General features: G+C 38.0%; 1 protein-coding gene across 1 annotated transcript in view; it reads right to left on the bottom strand.

The window, feature by feature from the left end:
• The window catches only part of REELD1 (reeler domain containing 1), an 81,553-nt gene extending 69,673 nt beyond the window's left edge, over positions 1–11,880 (bottom strand). The window contains exon 1 of the mRNA XM_077476992.1: positions 11,794–11,880. Coding sequence (XP_077333118.1) covers positions 11,794–11,805 — 12 coding nt within the window. The 5' untranslated portion in view covers positions 11,806–11,880. The remainder of the gene's footprint in view (positions 1–11,793) is intronic.
• Positions 11,881–14,316: the final 2,436 nt, after the last annotated feature.

Below are 14,316 nucleotides of genomic sequence, written 5' to 3'. Positions count from 1 at the left end.
TTGTGTTTTTCTGGCCAATCTATGATGTGAGCAATATACATTCATTAAATTATAGTTACAGAATTATCCATACTTTAAAGACACCATGTTTCCTTTGTATTTTCCAGCCAGAGTGAGTGAAGGTTTTCCAGACCCTGAGGCAATGGTCAGTACTCCTGAACTGCAAGCTCTGAATTCCATCTCTTGATTTCTGGTGCAAACCAATGCTCCTTTCTGTGCTTCAGGTGTGGTCCTCAGATGTATGGATTAGTAATAGGAGGAACTTCTCTACCTGAGCCAGAAGCTACTCCCGAGGAAGGTATCACACCATTGAGTGCTTTATAATCATGTGGGCGCTGCAGAAGCTGCAACACTACCTGTGAGGCTGCAGCTAGCAATCGCTAATCATAATCCACTGGGGAGATTCTTCTTCAATGTGTTTTCACCATCCAATGCAAAAAAGGAGGTAAACATGGTAATACATACAGACTGTTCTAGCAAGTAGAGCCAACAGAAGCCAGTTGTGAAATGCTTTCCATGCTAACTTCTAAAGAGAGGTAATGTGTTGATAGTGAAGTCTGATAAACCCAGACTGTGTGAAGAATGGAGTAAGATAAGTAGTCTTAAACAATGTAACACCTTAATTTCCTCCTAAAAACACAAATCAGTAACACATATGATCAAATTGAAATCTCATGATAGAGAAGATGACACATTTGAAAAATGACAGTCCAACTTTGAAGGAATGCAACCTTACTTAGGCAGGCTCTTCGAAGGGCTTTTAAAGAGGCCCGGTAGCAAATGGTTAAGTCATACACAGCTTAGAGAACAGCTTAAAGGAATACACATTTTTGATTCTTGGTTTGTTGAACTAGAATTTAACTTTTGTATATATCAAACACTCAATATTATTTTATATTCATTAACTCCTACAGTAATGAATTTACCTTCCAAAAAAGTGGCTACACTAATGTATACCACACAGTTAAACAGCAAACACCTAAAATATCATCATTTGATTTTGCAAAATAATAATAATAATATGCTGGTTGTTGGGTTGTGAAAACTTCCCAGGATAGTTGGCATTATGGGGTCATGTGAGCATAATAAAAGACATAGCACACCTACAACACATACCTCAGATCTGCGACATCCACTACAGAGACAAGAAACTATGGCTTCATCACAAGCTGTGGGCTCTTGAATTAAAGTAAGGATAGTGAGAATCACTTTCTAAGGGCTAGTGATGCTTAGCTAGTGACGTTTTAAGTGATCCAAACTCGGCACTGTACCAAAGACCAGGCAGACTCCAATTAGGTGTATTTTACTTTTAAATTCCATTTGCAGTATTTTACTGTTGCTTATGTCCATTTTGTAATATATTTTCTGTAATAATTTTTTGCACTGTTTTTCTTTTTATTAAAACAATAGATAAATAAAAAAACAATCTCTGAATGCCTAACTAGAAATTAAAGAACTTAGACTCTGAAGAAGCTACGTTCAGTAGGGATTGACTGACTTTTGATTCATGTATGGGCACTGTGGTTGTACGGAAGTCAATCTACCAATCAACTTCTGTAAAACCACTGCGGTTGTATGGAAGTCAATCTACCAATCTACCAATCTACCAATCAACTTCTGTAAAACCACTGCGGTTGTATGGAAGTCAATCTACCAATCTACCAATCTACCAATCAACTTCTGTAAAACCACTGCGGTTGTATGGAAGTCAATCTACCAATCAACTTCTGTAAAACCACTGTGGTTGTATGGAAGTCAATCTCCCAATCGACTTCTGTAAAACCACCCTGTTGGATGGATCAGCAGTGCTAATCGGTGTAATATGATGGTGGGGAATAAAATGGGATAAAAACAGAAATAAACTTTTACTGTGGTTTATACTGTCGACAGAAGCACATCAGAAATAATCATAATCCACCAGTTTAGAATGGCTCCATGTGAATTAGTATTAGTGATGATCACTCTTAGCCTGCTGATGCTTAGATTGTTGTATAGCGAGCTGAAAATTCTCTGAGCAGGGGGATGTTAAGAGTATAATAGTTACAAGCATGATTTTCTGTACTTTACACGAGTTGTGTCTTACCAGTACTTTCATGGAAGGTCAAGGTAGTACAGTTCTCTAGCTCTCCTGCAGTCTTTTGTTCTTTTTTGTTTTGTCATATTTAACTGGTCACTGATTAAATCCTTAGTTTTTTTTTTTAAATCAACATAAGGGAAATTACTTACCGAGAAGTGTCTCTTGTGCTGCTGGCTGCTTTCTTAAAATCTTCCATCCTCTTCCCTCCCCTCCCCTCATATTCTGGCAGCAGAAATCTTCCAGTGCTGTGGGGCTTATTCCAGCCTTTGGACCTGTAATAAGCACTTGTCAAGAGTGCTAACTATGCCCACCCTTTCTGCCTCCCTCCTCTATTCATACAAACTGTACTATAGCTTCCATCACACAATGGAGGAGGTGGGACCTTTCGTTCATCCAATGGGAGGGGGCAGAGGATGGAAGAGTTCAATTAGGATAGCAGCCACCGGCACAAGGGATACTTTGCATTGAATATAATTTTTCTGCCCCTTGTGCTGATTTTTTAAAAGTTTTAATTAAACTTAAGCCTGGTACACGCTATGAGTTTTTATTCGTTCAACCAAAACGAATGTCAGACCAGCTGGCATACACATGGGTCGAATGTCAGCCAGTTTTAATTAGTGTGTATGGGGCTTTAAGGTTGTCAGGCAAATTTTAAAATAGGAATGAAGCGTACATTCCAGAGGATGAACAAAAATATTAGCATCAGATAATGGTCAAAAGCAGGGGCTTTTTTAACAGCATCTACTCACACAGTCAAGTCAGGTTAAACCTTAACTCCCCCCATATTATTTTAATAAGGAAGAATTTTTCTTGTAAAATGCAATTTGCCCATCCACCAGGTCACACTGACCAATGGGCTCTGTGAAATAAATCATTACAGACACTTTGAATCTGTTTGTTTGCATTGAAAAGACCATAGAAAGTACAGAGAATAATGTTATATTACACAGAACCCTTCTTATCAGGCAGGTTGCTTTAGAATGTCATGTCTCGGAAACCTTTCCTCTCAAAAGTTTTTATTTTATACATTAAAAATGCTTTTAAGCAGAACTGTATTGAAGATTTATTTCATCATTTAAGGAAGACCTGTCACTGAGCATTAAAGAGTGCTTCATGTATAATGGGTCATGCCATAGCAAATTGATAGTCATTTGCCAGTGCTATGGACAATTCAGATAGCTTCTTTTTCAGATACTCTGATGAATAGGGCCTAAAAAATTATTCTGAAAGCTGAAGGTAAATCTGCTTTTATTTTACTTTCTTCGGTACATCGCTCCCTTCATTATCAAGACGCTAATACAATTTCTACTGTAATAAAACTTTATTTTTTCATTATGTACTTTATTTTACATAGATAGTCTGGTTAGTCTGGTTGAAGAAAGACACAAGTCCATCTAGTTCAACCAATAATTTTAGATGCAGTGAAGTCATTACCAGGTCTCTATGCTTCTGATTTTCAGGCCTCAAGAAAATAGGCAGTCAGTACATCAGGACTGATCAATTTTCATAATCTATATATACTGTACCATAGTTTGTAGACTCTATACATTTTCTACAGACTAAATAATATAACTGATTTGGGTTATTTTCACCAAAGAAATGTAGCAGAATAAATTTTGGGCTAAATTTATGAAGAAAGATTATTTATTTGCAAAATATTACAATACAATTAAAATTTTTCAAATTTTTCAAAATTGTCATCCTTTTTTTGTCTATTCAGCAAAAAATAAGAACCCCAGTGATGATTAAATACCAACAAAAGAAGTGTGTAAAAATTATAAAAATGCAATATGGGTACAGTGTTGCATGAACGTACAATTGTCATTTAAGCCCTATTCACACCTGAGGAGAAAAAAATCTATTATTCTCTATGGAGATGGTTCACATCTCCACTCCAAAACGCCTGAAGCCTGAAGCTCCAAAATACCTGAAGCTCAAAAAAGTTCTGGAACTTATTTTTTAGGCAAATTCGGGCGTTTTTCAATTTTTTACATTGGTGACGTACAAAATTGCAGAAAAAATTGCTTCAAAATCGCGGTAAAATTGTGCAACTCTGCCTGAAAGCGCTGCGCTCAGGTATGAATGGGGACTAAAAGCGTGACAGCACTGAAAGCAGAAAATTGGCCTGGGCAGGAAGGGGACAAAAGTGTCCGGTATTGAGTTGGTTAATCTGTCTCATAATATATCTTGTGTGCCTAAGGTCTCCTGCTGACAATTCCAACTGTATCCTTCCCTATGAACACAATTTTTTTTAGTGAATCCTAAATTGCATGAAAAGAAAAGTAGTGAATCCAGAGACAGTCAGGCAACTAGCAATTTCAACAAGAGGTCAGCAATGGTAAAGAAATACACTATATTACCAAATGTATTGGCCTTTACACGCATGTGAAATTTAATGGCATCTAAAGCCTCATACACATGATCGGACTTTCTGATGGGAAATGTTCGATGACAGGCTGTTGGCAGTAAATCCGACTGTGTGTATTCTCCATCGGACAATTGTTGTCGGACTTTCCGCGGACAAATGTTGGCTAGCAGGTTTTCACATTTTCAAAGGCTTTTTTTTCTAGTGATATCAAGAATAATATTATTATGCTTTTTTTTTTTATTTGGGCAAGTTACCACAACACTATTATACCATAGAGAATAAGTAATTGTCTGACATCTGATATTATATTGTCACCACATCCTGTAAATTCGACAATAGAAAAACAAGCAAAATGAGATTTCTATGGTGCAAAAATTACACACAGAAAATAGATAGATAATATTTATTTAAAGATAAAAACATAGTAAAATAAAAAGACCATGGAACATGTAGAAGAATTACATTTACAGAATGTGCAGTTCAACAAATACTCAATATGTTCACCACGAATAGTAGCTTCCTCAGGAGAATTACATTTGTTGAGCACTATCTGCTGAAAAATAGAATACACAATACACAGGATAGCAATAAAGCACAAACAACAGTCAAAAATACAAAAAGAATTACACAAATTCTTTTATAATAATATTTGTAAGAACCCCATGTCCCGACTGAAACCATATTGACAAACCATCTTAAAGCAGAATTACCTGTATATAGATGGACTAATCAAAATTATGAAGGCTAGCATAGAGGCACACAATGGTCAAAAAGGAACCCCACTTCCTTTTCGACCATTTTTGACCATTGTGTGCCTCTATGCGAGCCTTCATAATTTTGATTAGTCCATCCATATACAGGTAATTCTGCTTTAAGTTGGTTTGTCAATATGGTTTCAGTCTGGACATGGGGTTCTGACAAATGTTATTATAAATGTATTGTATTTTTGACTGTTGTTTGTGCTTTATTGTAATCCTGTGTATTGTGTTTTCTATTTTTCAGTAGATAGTTCTCAACAAATGTAATTCTCCCGAGGAAGCTACTATGCATAGTGAAACATGTTGAGAATTTGTTGAACTGCACATTTTGTAACTGCCATTTTTCTACATGTTCGATGGACTTTTTATTCTACTATGTCTTTATCTTTAAATAAATATTATTGATCTATTTTCTGTGTATATTTGTTCCACCCTAAAAATACCATTTTGCTTGTTTTTCTATTGACCATTATCCCATAGTTTTTAAGATCAAAGATATAACTATGTTGGTGTCCCTTGTCAATGATACATTGCATTTTTTTAAATGTAACTGCCTACTCCCAAACTGTCATTTGAAGTAAAACACATAGCTAAGTATTATTCTCCACAATTGTTTTACTGTGCATTAAAAGAAGAAAAGAAATAAAATTAGGCATGCTATCTGCACATAGAACTTAACCAAAAAGTACATTCTATGCATCCAAAAATATAGAAAATATACCAAATCAAATCATTATTCAACCAAAAAAATTATGTCAAAGCAATAACTCCAAGGCCAATAATAAATAACACGTTATCTCCTCTGATTCCACAACATGTCTGGTTGATGAACAAACTGAAAAGCATGAAATGAAAAGTGCAAAATGAAAAGTGCGAAATGAAAAGCGTTAAATGAAAAGCGCAAATCAACACTCACCAAACTACTAACACGAAATTAGCAGAAGGAGTCCAAAGAGTGACGCTAAAGAGCTGAAAAACAACATACTACATTTGTAATTGTTGGCCAACAATTGTGTGGCCGTGTGTATGCAAGACAAGTTTGGGCCAACACCCTTTGTTCAAAAGTCCACGGTTTTGTTGGCCAACAATCCGATCGTGTGTACAAGGCTTAAGTCTTAATCTGTAGGGTTCAATATTGAGATGGCTCAACCTTTGCAGCTATAACAGTTTTAACTCTTCTGAGAAGGCTGTCCACAAAGTTTAGGAGTGTGTCTATGGGAATGTTTGACCATTCTTCCAAAAGTGCATTTGCGAGGTCAGGCACCGATGTGGATGAGAAGGCCTGGCTTGCAGTCTTTGCTCTAATTCATCCCAAAGGTGTTCTATTGGGTTGAGTTTAGGACTCTGTGCAGGCCAGTCAAATTTCTCCACCCCAAACTCGCTCATCCATGTCTCTATGGAGATATATAATGAAATGTAGCGCTAAAAATAACAAACAGTATAAAGTGCAATAAGTCACACAGTGATTAAAAAATATACTATAAGGATATACAACATACAATGATGAAAAACATGTATGGTGAATAACAATAAAAAGGTGCTGTAAAAATGAGGAAAAAAATAAATAAATAAATAAAAATAAAAAAGTCCCGAAGGTCTAAGCCAATGATGGATATCAAGTAAGCTCAAAGATAGAACCTTATAATGGAATTGATACAGTCATGACAGCACACATAACACCAGGGATGATGTGACCTCCACCAAGGATAAGGGGTAAACACTCTTACCGAATGAAGTGGACTCACATGTCAGCAACAGTGAATCGACCAGGCTTAGAATGCCAGAACATGGAACTCCAATGATGAACCCTGGAACTCACACAGATGGAGATGAAGCTGGAACTCGAATGACGGTCAATCCAGGTGTAAACAATAAGAGCAAGACACTCTCATACAAAGGAATAAGGAAATAAAAACATGCCTCCATAGGGTGTAGATCAAAATGGATGGGTTTTATTTAAAATACCAATATCGATTCATAAATGGAAATATAAAATTGTGATCACAAAATAAAAGCAATCTGGGGAGCTGAAAAGCAAAAACCCACAGGATCGCAGAAGAGTTTACGCTGTCATAGCTGCAAAGGGTGGGCCAACTCAATATTGAACCCTACGGAATAAGACTGGGATGCCATTAAAATTTATGAGCGTGTAAAAGCAGGCGTACCAATACTTTTGGTAATATAGTGTATGTCTCTGAGCACAGTCTTCCTTTCAGTACATTTGCATGCACAAAACATCAGACATTTTATTTCTCAATTAAGACATTTTACATTCATCAACAAACTTTTTCCTAAAAATAGTCATTTTTTAATGTTTCCCTTAGGTTTATTTGGGAACATTTGGAGTTGAATTAAAATGTAATTTATGCTACAAATCAAATAAAGGAATGCTTAAATAAAATATTCTGACATGTTGGTGAAATGAAACAGATGACTTTGGAATGATCGGATGACTGTCCACATTTATCACAAACTCATCTCTATCTGTAATGTAATTCACATTCATATCGTATAGACTGAAAGTCAACACATAACTATATGCTGCACTAGAGTCTATTACATATGCTTTTTCTTCCTGGGTTCAGGCAGGAATCAAAGAGGTGATTTGTTCCCCAGAATACATCAGTGAGATGCCTGATTGAACTCATGAAGTGCCAAGTAGTTCTCAAGGTTAGTTTTTTTCTCTCACCAGCATGAATTTTCTACAATTCTAAGCTTGCTCTCCAACCTCTTTCTACAAAAACCTCGGCACTTGTTGAAGTATAAAGTTTTCACTGTCTACCTTCCAAAGATTCCACATCTCTGATCTCCTTTACTAAGTCAGTATGAGAGGGCAGCAAGGAAGCAGTAAAGGATGTCCCCCTTGGCTCTGCAGGATGCTAACCTCTGGGATGCACAGGTGTACCATTGTGTTCAGTCACTGCATGCGGCGTCTCATCTGGTTAGTGGAACTAGGACCAAAGAACTGCGGAGCTACCGAGAATACTAAATTATATCTAATGCAAACTTTGTATAAGGAGAAATAAAATCGCTTCTTAAAGGCTTAGACATTGATTAGAGTTTACCCGTTTTCTTGGAGAAACTGCAGCAAATGTAATATTTGCATTCTCTTATTTTGTTTTTTTTTGTTTTTTTTTTACTATAAATCATTTATTTTGGAAAATTATAAAAGATACAAACAAAATAATGCTTCTCAACTCCTGCCTCAAGGCTCACTAACAGGTCAGGTTTTAAGTATTACCTTGGGGAGATGCAGACTAGAATACTGCATTCAAAGAGCAACAAACGATATCACCTGTGACGTATTTCAGTTATCTTCCAAGCCTGGCCTGTTAGTGGGTCCCGAGGACAGGAGTTGAGAACCACTGATCCAAACCAAAACAGTAGTGCAAAATAACAAACAATACCCTTTATTTCTAAATCATTGACATTTCTTATAAGAGTTTAAAGTACATTATAAATGGAAGAAGGGATTAAGCAACAGAATTAAGGCCTGTGTCAGCAAGTTTTGTTTGTGTCAGACAGGTTTTGCATTCCAATACAAGTCTATGAGAATGCAAAACCAACTTGAAGCTGGCCGTATGCATGTAGTAATTGCATCTATTATGAACTTTGAATGATCACAGAAGTGTCTCAAATTGATGCCATCGACACATGCCCAAAGCCCATTGATACAGGCCCTAAAGGTCACATCTTCAAATGCACGGCACTTCACTGGTACCAAGGCAGCTCTGAATATCCCTGCAAGCTCGGTGTATATCTAAAGACCATATATACATGCAAAAAATAGAAGTAGAAACACTGGTGCACTGGAAAGTGCAGGTGAAACAACTTCAATAAATAAAAAAAGATCCAAACTAGACGTACAATGAAGTGAATTGTTCAGGTTATATCACCAACTCAAATCATTCATAGAAACAGGTGCTGGAATACTCTTACTAGATTGCAGTAGATGATGAGCTAAAATGGATACTATGAAGTGGGCATTGGGAGGACCAGAAGGATGGAAAACCCAAAGCCATCCCAAGATGGTGCAGAAGGAGGACCAAATTGTATGCAGGGCCGTCTTTAGCACAGGGCAAACGGGGCACCTGCCCTGGGCCCAATCTTTGTAGGGGGGCCCAGCGCTACCTGTGAATTGGGGCCCTGATGATGGCTTTGCAGGGTACACAGAGGACATGGGAGGCTGTATTCCCATTCTAGCCAGCAGAGAGGGGGCGGGGCCGGGAGCTCCACTGACGTGATGACCCCGCCCATGTTAGATAGAGCAGCAATCGGAGTGGGCTCGTCAGTGGAGCTCCTGGCCCCTCCCCCTCTATACTGGCTGGACAATACAGAGGTCCGGGAGCGGGGCCGGGAGCTCCACTGACGCGCCCACTCCAATCACTGCTCTAACTACAGCTGCTCTGTTCCGAGCATACAGGCTACATGGGGCCCCCTCCCTGCTGGCTAGTGCGTGAATACAGCCTCCTGTGTCCTCTGTGTACTCTGCAAAGCTGTCATCGGGTAATTTCATGCAGTATGTCTGCAGTCTGGTAATCTCGTGCAGTATATCCGCAGTCTGGTAATCTCATACAGTATGTCCGCAATCTCTGGTAATCTCCTGCAGTATGTCAGCACTCATTGACCCTCAAATGTAGTATGTGTATTAATGTGCCGCTTTACTTATTATTTGGGATTACTCCACTGCTCAGTGGTAATGATGCGCATTAACTTATAGCAACCAATCAGTGAGCGCTAATAATGTGCAGTAACCTCTAGCAACCAGTCGGCAAGCAGAAATGATTTGTTGTAACCTCTAGCAACCAGCCAGTGAGTGGTAAGGATAGGCTGTAACTTCTGGCAAACAATTGCAATCGCCGTGTGATCTGCTGCAGTAAACTGATTTTGAGTATATCTGCTATTCTTTTGTATGTCTCAGAATGGAGAGGGGGTCCAAGAAAGTGTTTGCCCAGGGCCCAATCAAAATTAAAGACGGCCCTGATTGTATGCTTGGTGATAAAGTACTTCTTCTATAATCACGTTTAGGAGTCTTAAATAGACAGGAGAAAACTGTCCAATGGTGCCCAAATTTAGTCCATAGTATCAGGGGCGCAGGGAGAGATGAGCCTCAGAATGAAATCACTTCTTTTTAGGTGCAAGTTTAATTGCAAGCAGTAGGTTGGGTGTTAAGGTTAGAAGGAGAAATAGGTTAAGTGCTCAAGTGTTCTTGATAACTTTAGGGGCTAGCTGCAGTTTTTAAAAACAAATGTTTGTTCTCAGCCCTGGTGGATCCACACCTAAATGTCCAGTGCCAGGTCTTGAGCTCCAATGAGTAACTTACCATACATACATTTACAACCTAACACTTAGGGCCTCATACAATTCTCTCTTTACCTGCCATGCACATAGACAATACATGCCTATGGAAAGGCAGCCTAACATGTCATAAAATATTCAAAAGTTCCCCATCACTAAATGAGGAATCGCTAAATAGAATAAAAAATGTGACATTCACCAGTCATTTAAGACAGAAGAATCAGTCACATGTGCACCAGGAAAATACACCTACAGTTATTTGCTTTTACAAATATGCCCTTTGGATTGAAAATAGAACTCTTGGGTGGAGTATCTTCACATATATCAGTATATAAACACTTTTGCTTTGAAAATACATGTTAGATATTTTTTATAAGCGTACTGGACAATCTACACAAAAAATCATCATAGATTAACTGGCTCAGAGGTGCAAGGCAGACAAGGACAATGCATATAAAGATGAAAGGTGTACAGAATTAGGACCTATCAACAATGATATGTGCATTAACACTGCAAATCATTTTTCAAAGTGATCACTTATGCAATGGATTGATTTACCAAAGGCAAATAGACTGTTCATTTTGCAAGGGAATTATCCCCAGAGCTTAGTGAACGAGGTGAGACTTTGCTGACTTCCATCACCCAATCATATGCAAGAAAAAAAGAAAAACTTTATTTTGTTCTTGCACATGATTTGGTATTCTTTGCAAAGTGGCATTTCACCACATTCACTAAGCTCTGGGAAAAACTCCCTTGCAGAGTAAACAGCTTATTTGTCTTTAATAAACCAATGCCATTGAATATGTTTCATTTTAGTATTAAGACATTGGATTGCTCTAAGAAAACATGTTACTTTAATTCCTGACCTGCTGTGGGTCAATCTGCTTTTTTTCTTAACAATAGATCCCTAAGAGCAATATTATAATGGATCAAAACTTGAAGGTAAATCATAACATGATATGAAGGACAGAGGGGGAAACGTGTGAAGTGTTGGAATGTGAATATTTAAGTAATTAATATTTTCTGTTCTACAGATTACAGTCACCTAATCATCAGCATCAGTCACAATCAATGCTCATTAAAACTAGATTACAAGAAAAACAAGGCATTTAAATGACATCTCAATGTCAATGGTAATGACAAGCTTTAGCACTAGGCAAATACAGGTCCTTGACGCTGATCAATAACTACTATTAAGATCAATTTAGTGTCTCAAAGTCAACTGAAAGCTCTCAAGACGTCCCATCCAATTAAGTGTAAAATGCTAGTAATGGCGCAGTCACTCCACTTACCACGAGAAGCATGTTTAATCAGGATGCTGTTCCCAAATCACACACACACAGTAATATGTGCCTTGGACCCACTGAGAGACATCCTTTAGAGAATTCTAGAGACTAGGAAATCTCTAATAGTGTGCGCAACAGCTGTCACTGCTAATGCTCTGCCTGTGAAGTCCTTGCCCCTCTGGTGTTGCTAACCAGCCCTAATTTGATTACTTTCTTCTCTTATTCTTGGCTTGGACTCTCTTTCAGAGTGACAGAAACACAACAAGGAAGACAAAAACTAATATCTGTGTTGCAGAGATCAGCCTGCACATCCTTTAACTCCCAGAAGGAGACCTTATTGTGCATCCTTCCAGCCCAGTGGGATAGGATTTGGTTGGAACAAAAGGACTCAAGACACCACAATGCTTGACATCCCAGAAGGGACATACAAACATCCTCCTTACATCAGTGAAGGGTATCAAAACTCTTTTTGGTTAAAAGACTTCTGCTCCACATTGCAGAGAAAATTTTCCAAAGTTACAAAAAGTGATATGGTATATGGTAGAGATACCATACATCATATATTTATTGCATAATGTTGAACATGATAGGGAAACAGATATGTCTGTATAACTAGATATAACCCCATTCACTAACATATCTTACAATATTTAACAATCTTAAAACATAGCTAAGCCCAAAAACAAAAATGTAATTTAAAGCAGTTTACCAACCTTGAGGCCGGGTTCACACATATGCAAATTGGATGTGGGTTTCCCTGCATTCCAATTTGCATGACAGGAGAGTGTGCTGGCTTTCAATGAAGCTGGTTCACACAGCTCCGGAGTGGCCACGGTACGCATTTGGAAAGGGTCCTCTGCGTCTTTGGTTCTGATTCAGGTGCAAATTCAGGCAAAAAGGTGAACAAGTACGCACCAGATCCCCTGCTGTGTGCAGCTGCCGCAGCATGTGTGAGTCCAACCTTAATTGTGAAGGCTACATTCGCTTTATTTTCACCTGGTGATCTGGCCAATAACTCACTTCCTGTCTTTGGGTGCCTCCTCTGTCTACTGAGGAGCAAGGGAGACACCCTTGGACAGCAGCGCTCTGGGGAGAGGGTAGTGTTAGAGGAATTAGTAGATTTAGATAGACTTTACATAAGCAACTAACAAATTAAAGTCTAAACCCCTTTTTAATCCATTACAAAAATGTTTTTCTTTTGGGATAAAAGATTTATATAAATGAATAAAAACTGACTATTGTAACCTCCCCTGTCAATGGTAAATGTTTTGTCTCAACCCTCTAAATGCTACCTTTGCTGTTCATAGGAAGTAAAAAATAAGCAGATTTACTTGCTGGATAACCAACTGAAAATAAAGGGTAAAAAATGTAAATCTAAACCAGTGCAGTCGTCTTATCTAAGAATTGATAAACTGCTATATATTACATTTTTGCTTTCAGGTTTAGATACTATTTAATGTTGAAATTGTTATTACAAAGGCCATTTGTAATCCCGCCATGAAGGTCCTTGTTTAGGTATTTCCTGTTATGGGGTGACAACACTGTGTTCTGAACAGATAAGATTTACCCTCTTCTCAACAGGGAGCTGCTTAATTTCAATTAGAAAATACAACAGGGGAGCTTTAAAGGATAAGTTCACCTTTCATAACATGTTGCATGTTACACCCATATTCGGAGTGTAACATGTAACATGTTATCAATGCACATGTGTAAAAATGCAATAACTGCAGGGAAGCAAAGGAATACTTACTTCTTCTGCCTGATTTGTTGAACACCAATCCAATGCAAGTAATCCCCATCTGAAATGTTTCTTACACTTCCAAGAGTGTTGATCTCCTGGGCTCCCTACAGTGCTCACTGGTTCCTCATGCTGACCTCCATGTCACTACTGTATCCTGTAATGAGCAGAGGTCAGCAGGAGGAACCAATAAGTGCTGTGGGTACACAGGAGATTAACATTACCAGAAGTTTTGGATTTGGTTTTCAGATTACCTTGAAATAATATATTTACTACTTGTTACTTTGAAATGTATGGCAACGCCAATTCAAAAAAATATTATACAGGTTTTCAGTGCCACAAGCTAAAGCAGCCACTGTGGAGATAAAATAAAAATGTGGAGACAAATACTGGTTCATGACAAATGGAAGTTTATATTAGTTAAAATAGTTTTAACAGCTAAAACAGCTATAACTGTGACAGTTCTTACAATGCTTTTTCCATAGTTGGCCGAAAGATGGCACAATGTAAGTCCTGGTGCCAGTACAATTCTTAGCTGTGTTCACATATGCCTGATACTGGTTTACAGCCTTTTGCCTTGTGACTTGCTACAAAGTTATATTGTTGCTGTTTAACCACTTCAGCCCTGGAAAGATTTGCCCCCTTCCTGACCAGGCCATTTTTTACGACGCGGCACTGCGCCGCTTTAACTGACAATTGCGCAATCGTGCAATGTTGTATTGAAATTTTTTTTATCTTTTGGTGGTATTTTATCAACTGTGCGGTTTTTATTTTTTGCGCTATAAACAAAA

Source organism: Lithobates pipiens, unplaced genomic scaffold, assembly GCF_037356315.1.
Source record: "Lithobates pipiens isolate NorthernLeopardFrog02 unplaced genomic scaffold, aLitPip1_a1.2 Scaffold_13, whole genome shotgun sequence".
NCBI classification, from domain to species: Eukaryota; Metazoa; Chordata; class Amphibia; order Anura; family Ranidae; genus Lithobates; species Lithobates pipiens.
Note: the sequence above shows the minus strand (reverse complement) of the source record. Positions and strands in the feature narration are given on the sequence as shown.